Genomic DNA, 23,037 nt, shown 5'->3' on the forward strand with positions numbered 1-23,037 from the left:
CATTGAAAACGACTCGACAAGTAAAGGGAAGAAGCACGATACTAGGTGTTATCTGCACCATACGAATACATGTGATAAGCATGCGGAAAATTAAAGAGTAAAAACGTAAGTAAGCTGTGGAAAAAGGTTTCTTTAAGTAATGGACCAATCGACAATTACCTAAAGAAACGTACCTATTGTACAGGTTATCATGATCATTTACCTACGACTTACCATCAATACCTGGAATTTATCTCAACTTCCTGGTTTATCGTTTATATATTCCTCAACTTCGATATAGTACCTAAACCGTGACGTTAAGCAATATATTTCTCAAAGCCCATGAACTATCGTAGCAGCTCAAAATTTCTCAACTATAACCTATCTCTGCTAGCAGAAGCAAACCACCCATACTTTCCAGGCAATTATAAACGAATTAGTCTTTGATCTACCTAGCCTCGAGATCAAAGTTTCATCTAACTGCGTTAATTGTAACAAACCACTCATACTTTCCAGGCAATTATAAACAAATTACCGGTAGTCTTTGATCTACCTAGCCTCGATCTCAAAGTTTCATCTAACTGCGTTAATTGTAACAAACCACCCATACTTTCCATCAAATTATAAACGAATTAGTCTTTGATCTACCTAGCCTCGAGATCAAAGTTTTATCTAACTGCGTTAATTGTAACAAACCACTCATACTTTCCAGGCAATTATAAACGAATTAGTGTTTGATCTACCTAGCCTCGAGATCAAAGTTTCATCTGAGTGTATTGTAAATGTTAATAATAAAGACGGAGTTGCAGTACGAGGGTCTCAGCCGCGTGTCTTGATGAGAGCAGCCATGGGGCCGTGTACGGGGCATACCTGAAGGGCTTTGTTGGCTCGGGCTGCAGTGTTGATGCCTCCATNCAGCCATGGGGCCGTGTACGGGGCATACCTGAAGGGCTTTGTTGGCTCGGGCTGCAGTGTTGATGCCTCCATAGCTCGGTTTCTGCACATTAATTAAGGCTTAGAACACTCACTACTCAGCGCTTATAATAACACCTTTGGAAGCTGACTAGAAAAGGTTTCTGCACATTAATTAAGGGTCAAAACACTCACTACACATCACTGCTAGAAACACCCTTGGAAGCTGAGTAAGAAAATTACACTCTTTGAAAACCAGAACAAATTTGTGAACGTTTTAATCATGTGGTGAGGACTGAGTTAATCAATCAAAATGAAACGAGCGAATATCAATTTAGCAGGGATAAAATTCAATCCCGAATTTAATTCATAAATACGTTTCTGGGGGGACAAAACACGTAAAATGCGTTTAAATATCAATTAAAACCACAATTTCTAGGGATAAAACTTGTGATTAATCGCAATAATTTTAACCAAGCAGGTATTGAAAGATTTAAAAATGCTAAATTAATGTTGACAAGGCGAAACGATGGTGCAAGACATTTTTCACAGTATGGCCATCTTCGATACCCTTTAAAAAATCGTTAAGTTACGTACGTACTTATTATGTAGTGAGTCAGTAAATCTCGTTGTTATATGTCACGCGTTATTTGTAATTAGGCGTTATCAAACAGATATTGTAGCTTACACAAAAAAATGTCAAAAATAAATCAAAATTATTTGAACATTTTTAGATCGGAAATGCGCGAGAACTACGTACATGAGCACTTAATAGCTATATGTTTGGTAAGAATATGAGTTAAAATGATAAATTCCGGTATTAACCTATTTATTGGTACCGGTACGGTACTTCATTTTATGTCTTTTTTACAAAACATGCACCCATGACCGACGACAGACAAAATCATACAAAACATACTAACTTTAAAGTCTATGACAAACAGACGAAGCATGGGTTGACACAACAAACACAGACAGTTCAAATATCTGACAAGGATTAGTATATATAAATTCTTGCTGTTAAGGACTCTCCTGGCCCACTGAACCACACTGCATGGATGGAGGTACAGTTTTTGGTTCCTATGTTCTGCTCAGCCTTTGAAAGACCTCTCATCATTTGAGTATATGTTCTCCAAAAGTTCTGGATGTCATTACTATCCCTCAAATATCTAATATACCATACCGTAACCTTCCTCTAAAATATTTTGTATGCTATTACCTCTTGGATGTCACAGAAATCATAAGGAAAGTCGTCAACCCTTACGTCAAATGACGTTGAAACTACATTGATTACGAGATGATTTCGTCAATTATACGTTGTTTTCATGTCAATGGTTCAAATCAACGTTTATTACGAGTTGATTTCGTCTATTCTACGTTGTTTCCAAGTCTGTGGTTTAAATCAACCTTTAAAAAACGTTTATTACAATTTGATTTTAAGTACCAGTATTAGTATTCACCGTTGCCCACACGCCAGATATTTCAATCAGCGTTTGTAAAAAAGCATTGACGTACGCGTTTACTTCGCTCAACATTTTTTGAATGTCAAATGCCTGGTAAGAACAGAAACTCGAGTTGCGTGCCCACAGCCTCACCCTGAATGTGGGACGCGCAATAGAAGAAGCGACGCTCGAGGCACCGACACTAGACGTGACGCTCTGCCCACCCAAGCTCTCCCTGCTGTTGGAGCGCCGAAGAGATGAAGATGGCAAGCGCGACGCGGCCGAGGCGCGCCGCGGTGTTGTGGTTCCTGTTAGGCGACTCACGCACTGGATGGGTGAGAAGAGTCCGTGCAGCGGCTTGCACGTGAAGTATCTGCACGCAGGTGGCAGCGATTTGAAGAACTCCATTGGAATACAAGTACCCGATATTGCATTTGATTCCACAGCACATGGATTTTTCAATGACTGGACTAGGCTACTGAAAATGCTTCCGCATGAATAAAAAATATAACTCAGTACTCACTGCAGTGAGCAACAGAGTGCGCATTTTCTCGTCGACGAAAACGTCGTCACGGACGGACAGACAGACAGACGGACATGACGAGCACAATAGCGCCTTTTTTCATAAATGAAAAATACGCTAAAAATAAGTCCGTTCTCAAGAATTTCTAAAAAAACACTGTGCATCTTTCTTTGATAATTTTAATTATTTTTTCTTTATTTCCGAGCTATACTTAAGCCTCTGCAATGAAGAAATATCTCATTAATATGCATTCTATATATAATAGATAACAAACGCCACGAACTTTTTTCCGGCAACTGATCCATCATTCTTGCCCGCGGGTTCATCGAGTTCGATGCCAGCCCAGAGTCCATCAGCGAACTCAGTGCGGCCGAGGTGTCTGAGCAGACCAACCCTCACGCCGCTCTTGCTGTTCACCACCACACGGTCACCTACACTAAGCTGGCCGTACGAGGTCAGACTCGGAGCAGCTGGCCATAATAAACGTCAATGAAGACACAAGTAAGTGCAAAACAACCTTTGTAAACATATATGGCGACAATTATTTGAATGACATAAAGGCATAAAACGAAAAAAATATATATGTGCAGAAGATTACAACCTAAACTCCATTAGAGAAAAAATCGTTGAAGCCTAGATAGAAATTAAACCAGGAAGAATGAAGTCAAACAATACGATGGAAGTGAATATTTTATACTTTTCAAGTATAGGTATGCTATAGTACCGTATTAGATAATTCAGGATTCAAATACCCAGAAACATATGAGCGACACACACCAGGAGTGCTACTCGAGGCTTTCCGGGCAACGCTTGCACCGGTGGGCGCAGCCATGGGTGTGGACTTGACAGACGGGGTGGCTGCGGACTTGACACTGGCAGGGGGCGAGACTTTCCGTGTGGGGGTGACTGAAGAGCGACCTGCTCCTGACGAAGAAATACTACGGGCAGGGCTGAGGCTGCTGCGGGCGCATGAAGGTTCGTGAGGATCACGATCCATGTACTCCTCGTACAGACACACGAGGGATAGGCGCGTGAGGCGCGAGAATACGCCTTTCTTTGGCTCGCATTGGAAGTAACGCACGCCGGCCACTGAGCCATCGTTCTTACCTGCAGCAATTCAATACTCCAGCTTTATATTCTGTTGCATATGCTTGTGCAAATTCATATATACTACCGTACTCCATAACTGGACAACAACTGGAGTTGACAGTTGCATATAAAAATCGAGCAACTGATGTTAGTATACTATGCATTATTCAGTTGAACTACAGCAAGAAATTATTCGGATTTTATGAAAATATTGCAACTGTAGGTATTTAAATTGCGTAGACTCTAATAAGCCACATTCTTTATCTCGAAACAGCAGTCATTTTTATATTGCACAGTATTGCCCATTGGTCATAATCACTAACCATTAGGTTCATCAAGTGTAACTCCGGCCCATTCTCCAGGAGCGAATTGCGTTTCTCCAATGAAGGAAATGACACCGGGCTTACTGCCTCCAACCCACACTCGCTGGCCAATCATGAACTGATCGGTGTCTTCAGTGAGAACAATTGAAGCATCTGGAAACAAATTTGTTATTCAAGGAGCATGCAGCTCTCAGAGCCACATTTGATACAGACTTACAATTCAATGCTGACAATGTACAATACAATTTTATAAATAGATACCGTAGTAAATGAGTTTATAACTGGTACCTATCAGAAAAATAAAGAATTGGAAAAAACCGAAACCAACATGTAAGTAGATGCAACCAAGATAGGAGAAAAGCTGAAGATGAAACAAACATGCAAAACAACTGAAAATGGCTGATGCGGCAGAGTATAAATGATATGAAATTAAATTTAGAAATACCGTAAGTGCATGCAAACTTAATGTCACTTTTAAGGCTCATTTTATTGGATTTAAAAAAAAGACAAATGCATACAAACATGAAATAGTCCAAAGAACAGAGTAATCAGTTAAAAGACATTCGTATTTTAATCCTGAAATTATTCATTTCAAAAACTTACCTCATTCTTGAAGAGAAGAAATTGAAGACATTTTTGAATTACATTGCCAAATGCCAAGACCAGTTGAACAAATACTTAGCTCAATCAATGTCAACTGTGACTCTTTAACTAAAATTATGGTACTGGTATTTGATTTATTTATAATCATTTTGTTATGCTATAAGAACATTCAGGGCTTAAATGACTCCACAATAGAGTAAAACAATAAAATGGCAAGAAAAAAATCCTGCCAATCGTTTTAAGTGTCATCAAATTCAAATCCAACGTGTTTTCATATTAATTGTAGCACAATAGTGCATTTTTTTCATAAATGAGAAAATGCGCTAAAAATGACAACATTCTTGGAATACTTTCTTACCTGTAGGCTTTGGGACTAGAGCTTGTCTTTTGGCAGGAGGCTGGCGTAAAGTAGGAACCCCAGTCCTCACATTCCTGCCATTGTCTCCACTAGGGAGTGAAGACCCTCTTTTCATACTACCCATTTCTTACACTTTCACAATTTATGCTATATATAATTACAATAAAGTGCTTTCAGTAAGCCTATATAATAGGTTACAGTTACACATCACAGTTCACAATTTGAATATTCAAGCTACAAAACTATGCAAAGCATGAGAACAATGAACAGTCAATTGGATAAACTGCAAACATTTTCAAAGAGCATGTCATTTCTGGCTTCCAGATTATATAGGTATATTTACCAGTACCAGTACACAGACATGACACTGTCTGTGTAAAGTGAATTTCAATCTATGGTTTTCAAGTATGGATTGACTACCAAACACTTTTTAAAATTTTTATATTAATACATATTGCTACCATGCAGTCCACACTAAACAGTCATAGTAAAATGCAACCAGCATTACATTCTTCTAATATACCTGACTTAGTTATGACTAGGTACTTGCAATCTTGCATACAAGATTATCTGGGTCAAAATTTAATTTGGCCAGCAAATGAATATGCTGGATACTTCACTGTACAAATAGTTTCAAATTAATCTGAAATTACTTTTAGATTGCTATTGAACCAGTAGGTATATATAATATGCATATACTTCTAAATGTGAGACACTAAAATTCCACTCTTCATTGTCTGTCTCTGGTAACAGAAATTTATCACTAAATAGAAAAAAATGTATTACTTTAGATTAAGTGCATCCAAAAAAAGGGTGTTTTTTTATTATATGTTTTTTGGGGTGTAGATTAAGAATCTGAAATCCGTTTTTGGTGGTCAGCATCGGAAATTTTTAATGGAACCTGTTCCTAACTGCCAGTAACTGGACCTTGACCTAACCTACGAGGTTTTTTTTCTATGTTTTTAGTCAGTCCGGCAGCCGGAAAAACCTAGCCAATAGGTTTTTTCTATGTTTGGAGTCCATCTGGCAGCCAGAAAAACCTAGCCAATCAACGAAAACCTCGAAGGTTAGGTCCAGTTAGGAACAGGTTCTATTAAAAATTTCTGATGCCGACCACCAAAAACAGATTTCAGATTCTTAATGTGCACCCCAAAAAAACATATAATTAAAGAAAACTTTTTTTTTTTTTGATGCACTTTATCTAAAGTATTACTAAAAATAAATATAATTAGCATTTGGCAGACCAAGAATCCTATCAGAATTTTTCTGTGCTTTGACTAGTCTTGTCTCTTGTTTAGTCTTAGGTTTTCAACTTTTCAGCTGCTTGACATTTACCTACCTTAGAAATCACAATTTAAACTTTCTTAAAGTATTTTAAAAGGTTGTGTTTAATTAAAAATTGTCAATTAGTCATACCTGAAGGCTGAAATCTGATTGACCTGTGTCCTGTGAGGCTGTGACTGTGATTACTTTAATAAAGAATAATGGATAGTGTTATTGATAAAATCTCAATCCAAATTTCAGTTCAGCAATGAGACGGATTTTCATATAAAAAATATGATCCGAATTCTAAAGTACATTCAGAGACAACTGAGACGCCTGACATTGTCCCAGACTCGCAGTTTACCAGTTGTCAGGCTGACACTGTGACACAACTCACAAGCCGCCCCGCGCCACCGTCGATTTCATTAAAAGATATTTGAAAAACGGGCAAAAGCGAGTCGAGCAAAAAGCAAATTTACACTGATGTACATCCAAACACAACGAAAAATAGATCTAACGCCAAAATGAAATTTTCAGATGTCACAGTGTAAAAAAATGCTGAAGTGTCCTCATTATTTCGAACAGTCACAACACTCGCTGCGCAACACAACACCGACCACGGTTAGATCATCACTGAATATACACGGCTAAGCAAGCACGGCAAGTTGCTAGCCAACCGGTGCTGCGGAATCTTGCCACATGCACAGGAAACGCTAATTACATCCGTGAAAGAATCTCATTGACGTTGACATCTAATTTTGTTTGAGCATTAGATAAATAACCAGAGTAAATCATCAAAATCTGATATGAATTCAATTTTATAACATACAATCAAACGTAAAAAATTCCAGATAATCTATTATGCACCATGTTCAGGAGATATGAACGAAATTGTTCACTTTTATTGGATGATAAAATTATATAACTCTGCCAATTATACAAGAAAGCAGTATCAAGACATCCTAATCTTGAGCATGAATGTCAAAACGGTCTACCTCTCTATTTGTCTTGCATGAAAGAGCTTCAATGTTCAAAGCTCCTATTTGCTCTAAGGCTAGTGGGTGAATAAGACCCAATTCAGGAGTCCTGAACAAGTCGTTCTGGTCCCTACGGAACGGAAACCATCATCACGGAAGCCTGTATTGTGAAGCGTAATGCAGTGCCCAGCAGCGAGATGAGGCCTTCACGCTCAAGCGCCCATTGCGTGGAAGAGGTCATGAAATTAGTCACAGCGGAAGCCTATTTCAACGATTGCACCTTATAAAATGTGTTAGGTGCTAACTTGGGCGTTTTAGTAATAGCTGCTTAGGAATATATTGAAATATACCCATATGGCTTTGTTAACCGTATGTTCAACTGAATGCCTACCGAATCAGTAAATTTGATCATGAATATAATAGAAGAATGCATATAAAAAATAACGATTTTTAGCAGCATTTTCAATTATAAATGAAACGTAAGTCTAAATACGACTACATTCTACGGAGTTGGTTTCGAGTTTAGAATTCTATGTTGAGTTTTGGTTCATGATCCTCGTGTGGGAGTCGAGACACAAGAGTTTTTCATCAGTTACTCAGTTACTCGTCCTCGACAAGGTCAAGAATCCAGTTTGTCGACCTCAAGCCTCGATGCTGTTTGTAAACTTTCTTGTTATCCGATTAAAAAGCCTTGTGTCCACACCGCTTTTGAATAATGATAAAATACAGTATATCTGATTGAAAAGCCTGGTTTCCACACCGCTTTTGAATAATGATACAATATATCTGATTAAAAAGCCTTGTGTCCACACCGCTTTTGAATAATGATAAAATATATCGATGAGTTGAAAAATAAACTATCTGGCTGACTCGCCAATTTTTGAAGATTTTTTACAAACATACGGGAAATTGGTGATATTTTGTTTGAGTCTTACGAATTTATTTTTTATATGTCGATTTTAATTCACGTATGGAGTAATTTTAAGTCAGTATAAGATAAATTAAAACTTGAAAATAATTTTTCCACAACATACTTTCATAATAGATACGAGAACCAAAACTTCTCAGGATGTGAACCATATATTGATTGCAACGAACCATCCATAACGTCAAGCAAATATTGAACAATTTTAACAACGTTCATAAATTCAGAATTTTACTCACCAATGATGCTCGACCAAGGAGCTTTTTGGCTGAATTTATTTCGCTTCTCGGAATAATCAAGTGGTCTTACCTTGATACTCCGCAGATGCGGCTAAGTGCCTATTATTTCGGCAGGTACATATACTAAAAATACTTGTCAAATATAAAAATACTTGATGAATTAAAATCTGCTCTATAAAACCCTAACACTGTACTTAAAACTACTACATTAGAAAAAATCACAAGCAATCACAGAATCGAACCCTGAAAATAAAGATTTAAGATACCTTTAACCTCAGCAGACGTGGCAAAGTGCAAATTATTTTTTTACTTAAAACTACTACATTAGAAAAAAACACAAGCAATCACAGAATCGAACCCTGAAAATAAAGATTTAAGACACCTTTAACCTCAGCAGACGTGGCCAAGTGCAAATTATTTCTGTACTTAAAACTACGACATTAGAAAAAAACCACAAGCAATTACAGAATCGAACCCAAAAAATAATGGTTCAAGGAGAACAAAGATGGAGATATGAAATGAAACTAAAGCTTTTTTATTTCCCAGTAGATTAGCGGCATGCAAGGAAGTTTATTCACTTGAGTACAAGCAAAGTGGAGTTAGTTACAGAATCATTCAATAAAACAGAAATAACAAGAAGGGATACATAAGTATAATAATTAAGTATGCAAAGATATGGGTACTTTGAAGATATGGGACGAAATGGATATTTTTGCGCAAACTGGATTAATTTTACGCAATGTAAAGAAAACATATATAATGCGTACATTGTGCTACCTAATACGCTAACACGGTACAATAATCTGAAAAAATTGTACTTCTTTTCAGCTGGCATGAAATGTTAAGATAAGTAAAGATTAATGTTGAGATAAGATACCTGAGTGCTTCCTGACGCCGGCCTCAGACATGCGTCGCTGGTGGCGGTACAGCTCGTCGGCTACCTCAGAAGTGTCTAAAAATTGCAAAACATTATTAATTATTATAAATATTGCGTTTAGGTACCTTAAATTTTGTTCTGTCAATTATGAATTGAAAATTCGTCGGATAAATAACAATAGAAGATTTATTTAATCATTTTTTTCGCTAAAATTCTGGTATGATGAATTCAAATAATTTAACCTGCATTCACATGCAACATAGCATTCTTGTTAAATCTTCAAGAAATTTAAACCAATATCACATTATATAGGAATTTCAAAGTTTAAAGTATTTAAACGTGGATAATTCTAGAGTTAATTTTAATATCAGCGGTGGAATGTAGATGTCTTTCGCCGCCAAATGCACAATAAATGCACTGCTTGCATTCTCAAATGCGAGTCGTATATTTTTGTCCGAAGATGAGATGGGAAGTCAAAACAATCATAGAATAGAATAGAATAGAAGTGTCGTCATTGAAGAAAAATAGGCCCCCATGGCCTGTTGCCAATTCTTGAACTTTTCGTGACTTGATTCACAAGGGATCCGGCCTTTGGAACCCGATCTTTCCATAACTGACGATTGATTGAGATAGCTGCTGGACTTATTGCCTGATCCGTAATTTGCTAGGCATTTTAAGACTGAACATATACTCCTGCATAGCTTAGTCTAGTCTGTTATTGAAGGCGTTCATACTCGGAGCTTCAACGATGCTAATAAGCTGCAATTTATTCAATAAACAGCTATACAGGACTAAAATTTACATGTTATAAGCAGAATCAATGTTAAATTAATATAAAATCTAATTTTGTTACTCTAATTACTGTTATTCAGATGAAGTTAATGTGTCGCAACTCACCGTGGTAGTTCTTGCGGACATCTTCACTGTAGCGACGACGAGCCATCACCTCGTCCTCGTGCAGAGTTGCTGGTAGAACAAATTCCGAATATAAATGGATTATTATCAATCATGTGATTTCGATATAATTTACTTGAAATATCGCTTTAAAGCTCAGTAGACCGTGTATTTTTCAATTTATTCATTCCGTCTTAATAAATGAAATTGCGAACGAAATAGTTTATGCCTTTACTTCCGTTTTTTACAATAATACTCCATGTATATTTTCTAAATAGCCGTCCAGAAAATATCCATTTATAGGGGTAACTAAATAACAATATGGACACTAGATATTTCTCAGAGAAAAATGAAACGAAAAGTGCGCAAAAGCAAAGAATGAGAGACCTAAATTACTTGAAAAAAAAAGTATAATTCAGTACTCACTGCAGTGAGTGACAGAGAGCGCATTTTCGCGTCGACGAAAACTTGAGGTCACGGACAGACGGACGGACGGACATGGCGAGCACAATAGTGCATTTTTTCCATAAATGAGAAAATGCGCTAAAAAGTTAAACTTTCAGCAGAATACTTAAAAGAAGTAATTATTAAAAATCACTCGAACTTCAATAGTTACCGAGAGGACGACGGAAATTGTTCTCCTCGCTGAATTTCCGCGACGAGACTGGAGGTAGCGCCGATGGCGAGGTAACCCCGTTGGTGGTGAAGCCTGCAGGCATTTTGTACGGGAACTGCTCGGGGAAAGTGAAGGGCAGGAAAGTCTTCTGTTTCTCGTCGAGACGTGGAGGTGCAGTAAGAGGACCGTTCAGACCCGGCTTGCTGAAATTATAAGCTGAATGTTTCGCAAACTGAAGAGGCTGGTATCCTTTGATGTAACCTGGGGAATCTTTGTTATAACCGTTTAAATTGGTGCTTGGATATCCGTTGGAAGCTTTAGCTGAGTCACTCCTATTGTCGGGATAGTCAAAAGGTGACTTTTGCTTTGCGTAAAATTTAGGAGGGCTTGGACTACGACTCGGGCTTCGACGGTTGGCGATCTCGATGAGTTCGCTGGCAATTGCAAGCGCGTCTTCTTTTATCTTGGAGCGAACTTGATCGTTTTTGATAAGTTGGTCGGGCTTCTGGGTTTGAGAAGGAGTTTGAGGTACCACGTAGTTATAGTTGTGTGAGTTGGTGCTGCTGCTGCGGCGGTAGGCAGGCCGAGAACTACGATTGAAGTAGTTGTAGTATGCGATCTTGTCGTTCAGCTGTTCGACTTTGTTCTCACTTTCCTCTGAGAAATTATGAAGCATTCATTATGCGTTCAGTTGTCATTGACAACTATAAGAAGTTTAAATAGGGTAGTATATTAATATATTATATTCAAACTTATATTACAAACATAAAATTTATGCACAAAAACAATGTAAAAAAATAGCAGACAATTTTTTTGTGGGTAATTATTTACTACGACACCTTTTTCAGCGTTGATCGTCCACTCCTCGCTTTGCAGGGTAGTATATTAATATATTATATTCAAACTTATATTCCAAACAAAAATTTAAGCACAAAAGCAATGTAAAAAAATTGCAGACAATTTTTTTTGTGGGTAATTATTTACTATGGCACCTTTTTCAGCGTTGATCGTCCACTCCTCGCTGAGCTGACGCAGGATGGCTATGGCTCGGTCCACGCGCTCACCGTCTGTGGCAATCAAAACGATGGTTGTATAAATATTTATTAGCCTCAACTTACTTATTAACTTAACTTAATCACATTCACTCGCATTCCAAAGGATGCCAGTGATAATATCTGTGTATCATATTAAAGAATTCAAGGTAAATGGATGAATTCATTTCCGATTCATAAATATGTATAGAAGTTTAAATTTACGGTCGTTCATCGAAGCTCTATCAAATTTATAATATTCTGTAGTAACGATTTTAAATCCAGCTCCCAAGTAATCAACGAAATTTTAAACCGGAAAACAAAAACATGTTGTCCCGTTCGCTTTTATGACGATTTGTTTAGCGTAATCCCAGGCAATTATAGTCTTATCAGGCTAGAAATTGAGCAACCATGACTAATCACAATTGACCTAGAGCCGGGCCAGAAAAGGAATACGTATAACATTACAGAGATTTAAAAAATCCATTGGCAACTGTTCTACATCAATAATCTACTCAAACAGACTGTAAAACAAAGGTATGTATACAGGAATTGTATGCATGCAACAGAAGTGCATTCTACATCATGTTTTTTTCCCCCGAGGTCACTTTCTCTCGCGCGCGCTGCTTGCGGCACCGAACTTTACGGACAATCTAGTACGTATACACATCGTCCGCCCACTCGGCGCTTTCTAAAGCGCCCACTCGAAAAGGGTTTAACGATGACATGTATTTCATTAATATTCATAACATACGCGTGAAATTGAATGTTTATTGCATGCAATTTCTTTTACTGCATGTGAAAGCGCCGTACAAGCGTGGTCGAGTACGCATGCATATCGAATTGTCAAGAAATGAGCCTGGAGTTATACGACTAAAAGTTATGAATATATGGCAGGCGATTGTAACCAGATTTATTGTCTGTTCGGTATGATTTTTTAGCTCCATGGAAAAGGACAGTATAATATTTATTAATGTCGAAGGTGAATAGATATTTATGTGTCAGACGAAATAAAATATGTTGCTTGGTTGCATTCAGCTACTTCGAAAAAAAAAAACGGGATTTTAGCAGCACCATTTTTCAAAAATTTTAAGTTTCGGAGGAATTTATTTCATTCCGACATCGTTCGTGCAGTGTTTTTGCCTAAAATACAAAATGCATGTCCTATGAACATAAAATTTTATTGACCTTTCCATTTAAATTTTCATAGCAAAGCTATCGCACTAGGTATTGTGGAGCCCATTTCACAATGATTGTCCGGTGATTGTCTCTGGCGAGATCACGCTGAGCAGGTGAAACAATTCCTAGACCTGATATGCAAATGCAATGGGTGGACCCCAAGCTATGCTCAAATCTAAAGGTTAACGAGAACGGCATGCATCGATCGTATAGTCAGCATTGCGGAATACATTTCGCAAACTCGCAAATCTAAAGGAGGGCGAAAGTCATTGTGATTCTATTGGTTCCTGTAGAGTAAACTGGTCTGTGTGGTTTCTGTAGAGTAAACTAACAAATTCATGTCAAATATTTTTAATAGATAAAAGTAGTATTGAAAATGATGAGAAGGAACTTGCCCAAGGACAAATTCTAGCGTTTATCAGTCAATATCAGTCGTGCTGATCACTAAGCGTTTTGTAATACAATATATGTACAATTTTGAATCGCATGGCTACAGCTCAATCTTAAAATAAAAAAAGTTACGAAGCCCTCACGCAAAACCACGTTAGGTGACCATATAGTCGCATTCATACATTTATTGTGTAGGAATCCAATTTGTCACGGTAATCTCATATCAAAACGACTTACGTAAACAAGTCTCTCATTCAAAAAGCTACTAATTTTATTATCATAAACTTGAATCCTTCATTAGGTCAGGATATGTCTTAATTTCCGATGAATCACATGGATGAAGTTACAGCGATGCGGTGGCCTGTGACATGTACACGAAATTTCGTTATTCGTAGAAGGAAACTCATTGTAAAAAATTTAAATTCGAATTTTCTTCATAATATAAATTCATTACACGAAAGCACGACATGTTATCGCTCGTGTTCGGAAAGTTGAAGCAGAATTTTGGCTTTCATCAGATAACTCGAGTTCGGGGTTCTGTTCGACTTTCTTCTCTGATTAGGTCACCAGTCGTGCTTGGCAAATCGAGACTTGTACCTTAGGAATACCAAAATCTGATAATGTATTTCCTATCACGCATATGTACGTGTCAACTATCAAGCGGACAGCATTTCTCTAGAGATTTTCCGCAAATAAAAAGTTGACCCCCGAAAAAAAATTTTTAAGAGGTTTGTTAATCATAAAATTGATTGCAATGGGAAACTTGATTTGTCTTTACTATTGTCAAGTTTTTCGTATTAAGCATTACTTTGCCGTAGGATTCGTCAGAGTATCGGTTGCGACCGGCAATTTTCAGCGCCAGTTTCAGAAGAATTGAGAGCAAATGAGTCATGAAATAAACGACGGCGCCAGATACTTGCTAGACCAGGTTTTTTACGGCAGCAATCCTACTGGAGCCAGGGCACCGGCGCTGACTAGACCACGCATTCGGATAAATCAATGGGTAATATTGTCCAAATAGCGGCACTTTCTACACGTTGTACATAAAGGCGAAGAGTGTATCGCTATTTCGACAATAACTCACTAATTCTGTCAGGGCCTTATTCAAAAACATGGTCAATAACACCGGGGTTACAGCTGTATTGGTGCAGTTCAAACGGTCCGGATTTTTTTATGGTCCGGGTTTTAGCAATTTCAAGTATGCTAAAATTTTTCCATTTATGTCAGGGCCTTATTCAAAAACATGGTCAATAAACAACGGGGTTTCAGCTATATTGGTGCAGTTCAAACAAACCGGATTTTTTTATGGTCCGGGTTTTAGCAATTTTAAGTACATAAAATTGTTCCATTTTAACATAGTTAATAAAGTCAGTCATCCAAAAAGTTTAGCAACGTTTTTGATAATAGAAGACGGTTTCTTGGGAGAATGCCTAACAGAACGAACAGAAATAAAATTTTCATATCGCTTCATTTTATAAGCGTTTACCACAAATGAGTATTTTGACTGATTGATGTCAGGGAATCCAAGCTACTTCTGTTAATATAAATATAATATATGGCCTCATATATCAATATCAATATAATATATATAATATATAGCCTCATTCATCAACAACAAACAATCGAGTTTCTTACTCGCTTTAGCATTTTTTTCCATCATACTTAAATCGATGCCAAGAATACCGTTCATGGTGACATACGGAGGATGGGTTAGTTTATGCTCCTCTCAGAAGTCCTGGGTGAAATTAATAAAAATAAAGAAAATATTTGCAGTACAAGGTACGAGAAAACGAAATTTCTAGTCATTATTTGAATTTACGCTAATTTATGAGGTGAATTGTCGCTCATCCTGTTTCATGGATGAGTTTTAAGACCGGGAAGTGTTAGAGGATTATTAGTTTGAGATTGGTTGCGCTTGAAATAAATTTTCAAATTGAAAGCGTATTGTATTATAATACGCTTTTATTATAATAATAATCTTTTTTTACAACTTACTAATTCGTCTAACTTACTAATTACGTTTGGAACTCATACTTATCGGGACAACGATATTCATCTACCGTTGTCATTTTATCATCAATTGTTAAGTTAGAACGTATACGTTTTCACTTAAAAAGTTAGAGTTGAAAGTTAAAAAAGAAGCACTGTAAATCATAACGTCAAAAGTATAATAGAAAAATTGATGATGAGCTTTGGGCTTTTGTTCTTCTATACGAAATGACACAGGAAACTTGGCCAATCTTCCAAGGCCGTCGTGCAGATCAAAAAAGTACTAGTAGTGAAAAACATGGGCAATTAAGTGAGTAGTTAGCCGTTTCATTGCGGAAGCATTTAACCAGACTCTATACTCTAGCAGGCCGAGACGTACCACAATTTGCTAGGACTTATATGGAAAGATTACTGGGCTCTTTCAACGCCCTGCGGACATAGCGCTCGAGTCGGACAATAGGAGTTAAATGTTTCATCAGGAATTCCACCCATGCTTTGTTTTCTTTAGTTAGTTATACCCTAAATGTTTCATCAGGAAGTCCAACCAGGCTTTGTTTTCTTTAGTTATACCCTAAATGTTTCATCAGGAAGTCCACCCATGCTTTGTTTTCTATAGTTATACCCTAAATGTTTCATCAGGAAGTCCACCCATGCTTTGTTTTCTTTAGTTATACCCTAAATGTTTCATCAGGAAGTCCACCCATGCTTTGTTTTCTTTAGTTATACCCAACTTAGTTACACAATTTTAGGTTGGATGAGTTAAGAATAAAAAATCATAATAATGACATGCACTAAAAATTTGAAGGAAGTAAAAATATATTTTCAATTGACTGCCAAAAACAGAGGGCTCCGTTTTTATTATCCATGAAGGATACAAAATGAGGAGCACCGCCGTTAATAACAAAGAATGCTCGAGTGCAACTTTTTATTGACGATAAAATATCACTTATATCACTTATGTCAGAAATTTTCGTATGCTCTCAAGTGTGTTAAGTAGCTGCTTGAAACTGATTAAGTAGCTTAAGTGTGTTAAGTAGCTATTTATGACAACTCAATTAATTGTACGCCTAATTGATAATGGGCTAGAGTTAAACATCGACTATATCCGGACCAACAATCCTGTTCTTCGTTGTTGCATGTTCATCGATTGACGCTCAATCTAACTCGGATCAAATCATTTTGCTTGTAGAGATGTGACAGTTTAAGTATGATGCATTCTTCGCTCATGAAATGACGTCAAATTTAATTAAAATCGATGCCATCCTAGCTAATATTTTATCCGACGAGCAACCAAGACAAAAAAAAATTACTGTTATAATTAATTACCTTGTATTTGATGATGTTGAACCCAACGACGGTAAAAATATTCGAGCGATCATTTGAATTTCCGTATTTAGGAATATCTTCATATATTTTATCTGTAATTTCCACAAGCGCAAGTATTATTTGTGAAGAACTTTGTAATGCAGCATTCCGCTTTCTCTGCCATACGATGGGTTCAACTTTCAAATACAGGAGCAGAGAAACTTTCAAATGCTTTCAAATCAAATATAATTCTTCAAGAAAAGTTTTCATGCAGACACATTATGAATAACCTAACAGGCGTCGAATTAGATCCAGCAAAAGGTAGGAATAACTTATCTTTTGGAGCTCAAGTTAAGGAATGACGTCACATCTAATACGGATTCGAGGTGACCTAAGAACACCACGCTCAGCTGCGGACCGTATGTATGAATGTCTTGTATGACATCATGACCAAACGTGGGTGATTTAGACGTTGCGGACCCGCTGTATGAATGTCTCGATACCCGCTGTATGAAGGTACACAAAGATTCCTTGTTTAGCGAGGACAACAGAGAAAGCTTGCAGGCAACGCCATGATGCTATCATTGCTCGAACGTCGGTCCAAAATATTATTGGGCTTACGCCTGCAATTACCTTCATAAAAAACAATTATGATTTGATCTTTATTGAACGCGAATTTGGCATTAATAAGTTGAAATAGAATGAATAATTGCCTCGAGTTTTCTCTCGATATCGTATATTACAGGCCTATAGATACACAAAATTATGACGGCAGTTAATTCATCCGTGAACAGAAATTTTCAGAAGCCCAATTGTTCGACATGCCAGTATGATATATAGTTATACATTCAGATACTGAATTTAAAGTAGCCAAAATAGGTCATGGAAAAATTTTTAACGCGTAGGCTTTCTATTTTATGTTGCCATGACAATTTAAATTCTTCGTTATCATGGGTTAGACCGTTAGTTGACTAGCAATAGAATTAAATATAAATATAATGTTACCTTCAGGTTATGGACGATGAACGCGCTCTCTCGTGAGTTCAGGCCTCTAAAAGTTGTAATAAAAATGCGGGGTTTTTCAGCTCAATATTTTCTTTTCAATACTTTTATAGCTTCATCTACTTTTGAGAATACTGTCGATAAATTAAAAACAAATCTACGACTATGCAAAAACCTAGAAAATATATGGAAAGTTATATTAAATAATGGATAAGCTAGGAAACAAAGATTTTCTAAAATGTAGACAAATGTCATTACAATAGTAGTCGAACTTTACGTACGAGCTTCATTATCAATAGGTATACTCAATGTAAACAGTTCGACGAGTGCATTTTAGTAATATTCGAAAATAAGTGGCATCTCACTAACCACCCAACAATGAATACCGGAAAAATAATAAAAAAGCGAGTTTTTATTTGAAATAATTATTTATGACTTTAGGTCCATTTTATTTTCGGGAACCGATCGACGAGGGTCAACCGCCTCTGACGCTTACAGCGAGAACAACCTCCCTCCTCAACATCCAACGCTCAACTGAAGCTTCGAGGGATGCCCACTCGAACTATAGATCTTTGCTCACTCCTTCATTGGGTACATTATAAACCCCAAATACGGGCTTCATAAATCGTCCAGCAGGCAAATAGAGCGAAATCTCGATTCAAGGAAGCAACGTCGATGAATCAGACCAACACTTGCACACCGGCATATTCATCAACAATCAGGAAATTTCTTGTAACTACTTTTTGCCTAGGAATTTGTTTGGATCGTCATAATGCACCGTAACATTAATAATCATCAAATACACGTCTCTATGACTTCCTATTCTAGTCCGCTACTCAGACTTTCACAGCTGGACTATATGACAACTGCAGCAGCTCATTTATAATGTAAGAGTAACAGGGCATTTTATACAGTCAAAATACAATAGAAATTGCATCCCTTAAGTAGACGAACGTCAATTTAATGCTATGAAGCTTCAATATTCGCAGGCGGTTCTCATTTAAGGGCGATCGATGGACCGCCTCACAGCGTAGGAGTTTTACGACGCAATCATCTCGCCTAAACAATAAAAGAAACAATACAGAGTGTCCAAATACGAGCATGTTGCACCATACATTGGTCTAAGTACGAGTAGGTCTAGAGATTGGTCATTTTTAGCCCCCTGTATCGATAAAAAGTTTGGTTTTCAACTTGTTACGTTGTAAGACAAGTTTTCACAACGGTCCACTGATGAAAATTCCACATTCATGCGAAATAAATATTTGCCCATTGTTTAACCTCTATATAAACTAAGGATCAAACTGCTTCTTATTATTCTGAGAGCACTTCTGGTGAGCAACTGCATGAGACAAATCTTGCGTGCGTGCGTTGCATTATAAGGCAGGACATCGGTTTCAAGAGTATCATGTGTAGATCTTATTGAATTCTGTAATAAAATATATTCAAGTGTATCGCACAAAGATAGTTTAATGAAGATGACCTCACGAGTGACAGCTACATCAAAATTACGAGATAAATGACACTAAATATTTGCAAATTATTCGTCCAAATATCCAGAGTAAAAATTGTCTCGCCTTCAGATATACCCATTGACTTTTATGGTTAAAATACCATTGTTAATATGCAATATCAAATAAGACATAATTTTAAAAATATTTATAGCTCAGTTCAATCCAATATTCAATAGATTCGTTCGTTTGTGCATGCTTTTACTGTTGAAGTATTTAGTTCAACAACGCTGGCAAAAAACAAACTAGCCCCACGCAGCCTAACCTGGACCGGTTGCAAGGGTGTCCGTATTTACGCATCTGCACTACGCTGGTGCGCAAAAGTCGGAGCAGCGTAGGATGTAGCGTAGGAGTCTCTGTATTATGACCACCGCTTGCTAGGATCTCTTCGTACCATCATTGGTTTTAGTCCCGCGCTGTTACAAGCTACCGAGAAACTTGCGATCTCGCTTTGGAAATCATCAATTTAACAGGCTTTAGATGGGAATTTTTCATCAAGCAAACTGTGCACAACTACCAAGAACTGGGAACAGTCATCGTTTTTCGTGCTTATAACTGAAAGATGGTATATTGAAGATAGGAACTGTAGAAAAACAAGTAAAGAAAAGTTAATAGATTCTCATGACAAATTATCACACTTGAATTTCTTCCCTCAGCTACTCGCTCATTAGCTTATTTGGAATTCTTATAGAAACTGAATGAAAAATTATCTAAAACTTTAATATAACGGATTAAATGAAAGCCGCTAGCAAAAATCCCGCTCGTTACATTGATTATGAAGCTTAATTCATGCATGTGATTACACTTTAGAAAGAGTGTACAGAGAAATTTCATATTTGTTGTCTTCTAGAGAAACTGACTGAGAAACAACAACAATTAAGAAATGACTCACCTTTATCCGAGCCTCCTGAGACTCTGACTCAGAGGGCTACAGCACATCTTAACCACCATCATTTTAACCACCATAGCTCTTAACCAACATCATCTTAACCACTATAGCTCTTAACCACCATCATTTTAACCACCATAGCTCTTAACCAACATCATCTTAACCACTATAGCTCTTAACCACCATCATCGTAACCACCATAGTTCTTAACCACCATTATCTTAACCACCATAGCTCTTAACCACCATAGCTCTTAACCACCATAGCTCTTAACCACCATAGCTCTTAACCACCATAGCTCTTAACCACCATAGCTCTCAACCACCATAGCTCTTAACCACCATTGCTCTTAACCACCATCGTCTTAACCATAGCTCTTAGCCACCATCATCTTAACCACCATAGCTCTTAACCATAGCTCTTAACCACCATAGCTCTTAACCATCATTATCTTAACCACCATAGCTCTTAACCACCATCATCTTAACCATCATCTTAACCACTATAGCTCTTAACCACCATCATCTTAACCACCATAGCTCTTAACCACCATCATCTTAACCACCATAGCTCTTAATCACCATAGCTCTTAACCACCATAGCTCTTAACCACCATAGCTCTTAACCACCATAGCTCTCACCACCATCATCTTAACCACCATTGTTTTAACCATCACAGCTCATAACCACATCATCTTAACCACCATATAGCACTCACCATAAAGCACAGATGTGTGCTGTACAACAGCCATATCTTATCGACTAAGTCAATCAATACGTTGAAGGGAACTTATAAACCCAAAGTCAATACGTCACCGTGATAAAACTTCTCAATCAAAGCTCACTGGTAACGTTAAGCGTATGATGGATTATGAATGTTTAGATAAGGCGGTCGTGTCATAAAATCAAGTACATTTTCAGTGGCATATATGGTAGAGATAAATAAATACCACAGGCAATATAAATAATAATATAAAGGAAATAAACTCAATACATCTGGAATGTCATTGACAGCTGGACCCGTATACTTCCAAATTAGATAAGCGCTTAATAAAGTATTCAAAGTTTGAGAAAATTGGTAAAGAAAAATTATTACTTTTCCTGCAATGAAACTAATCAAAGTGTCTCAATAACACGAAATGTAAAGTTATGCTTACCGATTTTAAATTAGAAAAATGTACCAAGGTTTACAAAACCTGATCACTTGCCACGATATTGCATTTCATGTTATTTTTGTAATTCAAATATATCTTTCGCTTATAACACCTCAGTCATTACCGCTTCTAAAATTTCCTACATACCGTAATTATAACATATAAACTGTATCGTGGTTCCAATTGAATATTGAATAATAATTCTAATTGATACACCAGGATTTCATGGTCCTGGATACTTCGTGGATATCTAACATCTGGCGTAGATTCAGTTCTATAGCAGTTCTACCATTTAAATCCATGTCTGGTATCAACCATGTGTTCCCATCTTAGTGTAAATATTTGAGCCCCCGACTAAGTTTTCCCATTTAATCTGCCAGCAAGACAACAAAACAATAGATAATGCAGCATAATAAGAATAGCTTGATATTTATAACATATTACATTCGACGTCACAAAAGTCGTTTCAATTTCCGAGTGTTTGGTTTAGAATTCCCCCCCCCCCGCGCACTGGAGTACGAAAAAGGGAAGTTAAGGCGTAAGACCATCCATTAACGAATATTAATATTACTATTTTTGCGTCACTTCAACCGAAACAGATTAATACATTTTAAATTAAGCGTTGATGCAAGTTGAACAGTCTTAACAAGCAAATTTTTCAATTTGCAGTTGGACGTTCTAAAGAGAATGAACGAATTTTAAATAGATCTTAATTAAATAGATGGCCATCCATTGGTGTCACTTGGATTCTTTAATTAACACCACCTGCGTCAAGAAGTAAAAACTGGCATTTAATGCTGCCATTTATCATTGGAGCGCCTCAGCAGCTGTTAGACACAAAACCTAAATTACGAGATCAATGCTTAGCAATTAGTGCCTAATAATTCGACTGCCAAACAAGGCAACCCACCGAGACGGAACAAAAAATAATGCTAACTGTCGTGACCATCGCTATCAGGAGCACAGGGTACAAGAATGAGGATGTCCAATTACGGAGACTTCACAGCAGATCTCTTTCTAATTATGCTGTAGGAGGCTTGGGTTAATCTCATGGTAAAGAAAAGTACGGTAGATGTCGGTGCTTCTTATAAGAAAATTAGATTATAAAAACAGTCTAGCTGGCGATATTCCCAAAATGTAGAAATTATACAAATGTTTACTGTCTTCAAAAATCAACAATTTGTTCTCAGGTGGAGAGACGGCTTGACCAGGGCTTGTCAAGCAGCTTTTCCTCAGAGCTGCGCGTCGGGAAATAGTTGTTGGCCGTTTTGAGGTGATTGAAATTGCTCTCAACAGGACACTTGTTTCATAGGGACAAAAGATCTTCAGCATATGATATTCGTCGTTTAGGTCAGAGCATTGTCACGAGAGGGTATTTGTATGCTCTTATAGATATTGTTCAGGGGCCCTATACTTTTGCTCGCGGTCCCGGACCGTAAGGGTCAGGGACCGGCAGCTCCCGCGGACCATATAAGGGGATTTAAAACGCGTATAACAACTGCACTTTTAAATTTGCGAAATGGGCCGACTGCATCCGCAACTGCATAGGCTCTGCTTACAACTAAAGGAT

The 23,037-nt window shown here is 37.3% G+C and overlaps 1 protein-coding gene across 2 annotated transcripts in view; it reads right to left on the reverse strand.

Moving 5' to 3' along the window:
- Positions 1-23,037, reverse strand: part of LOC108675168 (restin homolog) — a 57,342-nt gene that overhangs the window by 4,094 nt on the left and 30,211 nt on the right. Inside the window, exons 3-11 of one of the 2 annotated variants that reach the window (XM_018163159.2) lie at positions 12,013-12,087; positions 11,021-11,677; positions 10,408-10,476; positions 9,511-9,585; positions 4,269-4,421; positions 3,634-3,963; positions 3,140-3,326; positions 2,487-2,706; positions 923-976 (exon numbers count right to left, since the gene is read on the reverse strand). In XM_018163159.2, the coding sequence (XP_018018648.1) occupies positions 923-976; positions 2,487-2,706; positions 3,140-3,326; positions 3,634-3,963; positions 4,269-4,421; positions 9,511-9,585; positions 10,408-10,476; positions 11,021-11,677; positions 12,013-12,087 (1,820 nt within the window). Of the gene's footprint in view, positions 1-922; positions 977-2,486; positions 2,707-3,139; positions 3,327-3,633; positions 3,964-4,268; positions 4,422-9,510; positions 9,586-10,407; positions 10,477-11,020; positions 11,678-11,859; positions 11,885-12,012; positions 12,088-23,037 lie in introns of those variants that run through there. The other variant, XM_018163160.2, reaches the window with a different exon arrangement.

Source organism: Hyalella azteca, unplaced genomic scaffold (assembly GCF_000764305.2).
Source record: "Hyalella azteca isolate HAZT.00-mixed unplaced genomic scaffold, Hazt_2.0.2 contig4106, whole genome shotgun sequence".
Taxonomy (NCBI): domain Eukaryota; kingdom Metazoa; phylum Arthropoda; class Malacostraca; order Amphipoda; family Hyalellidae; genus Hyalella; species Hyalella azteca.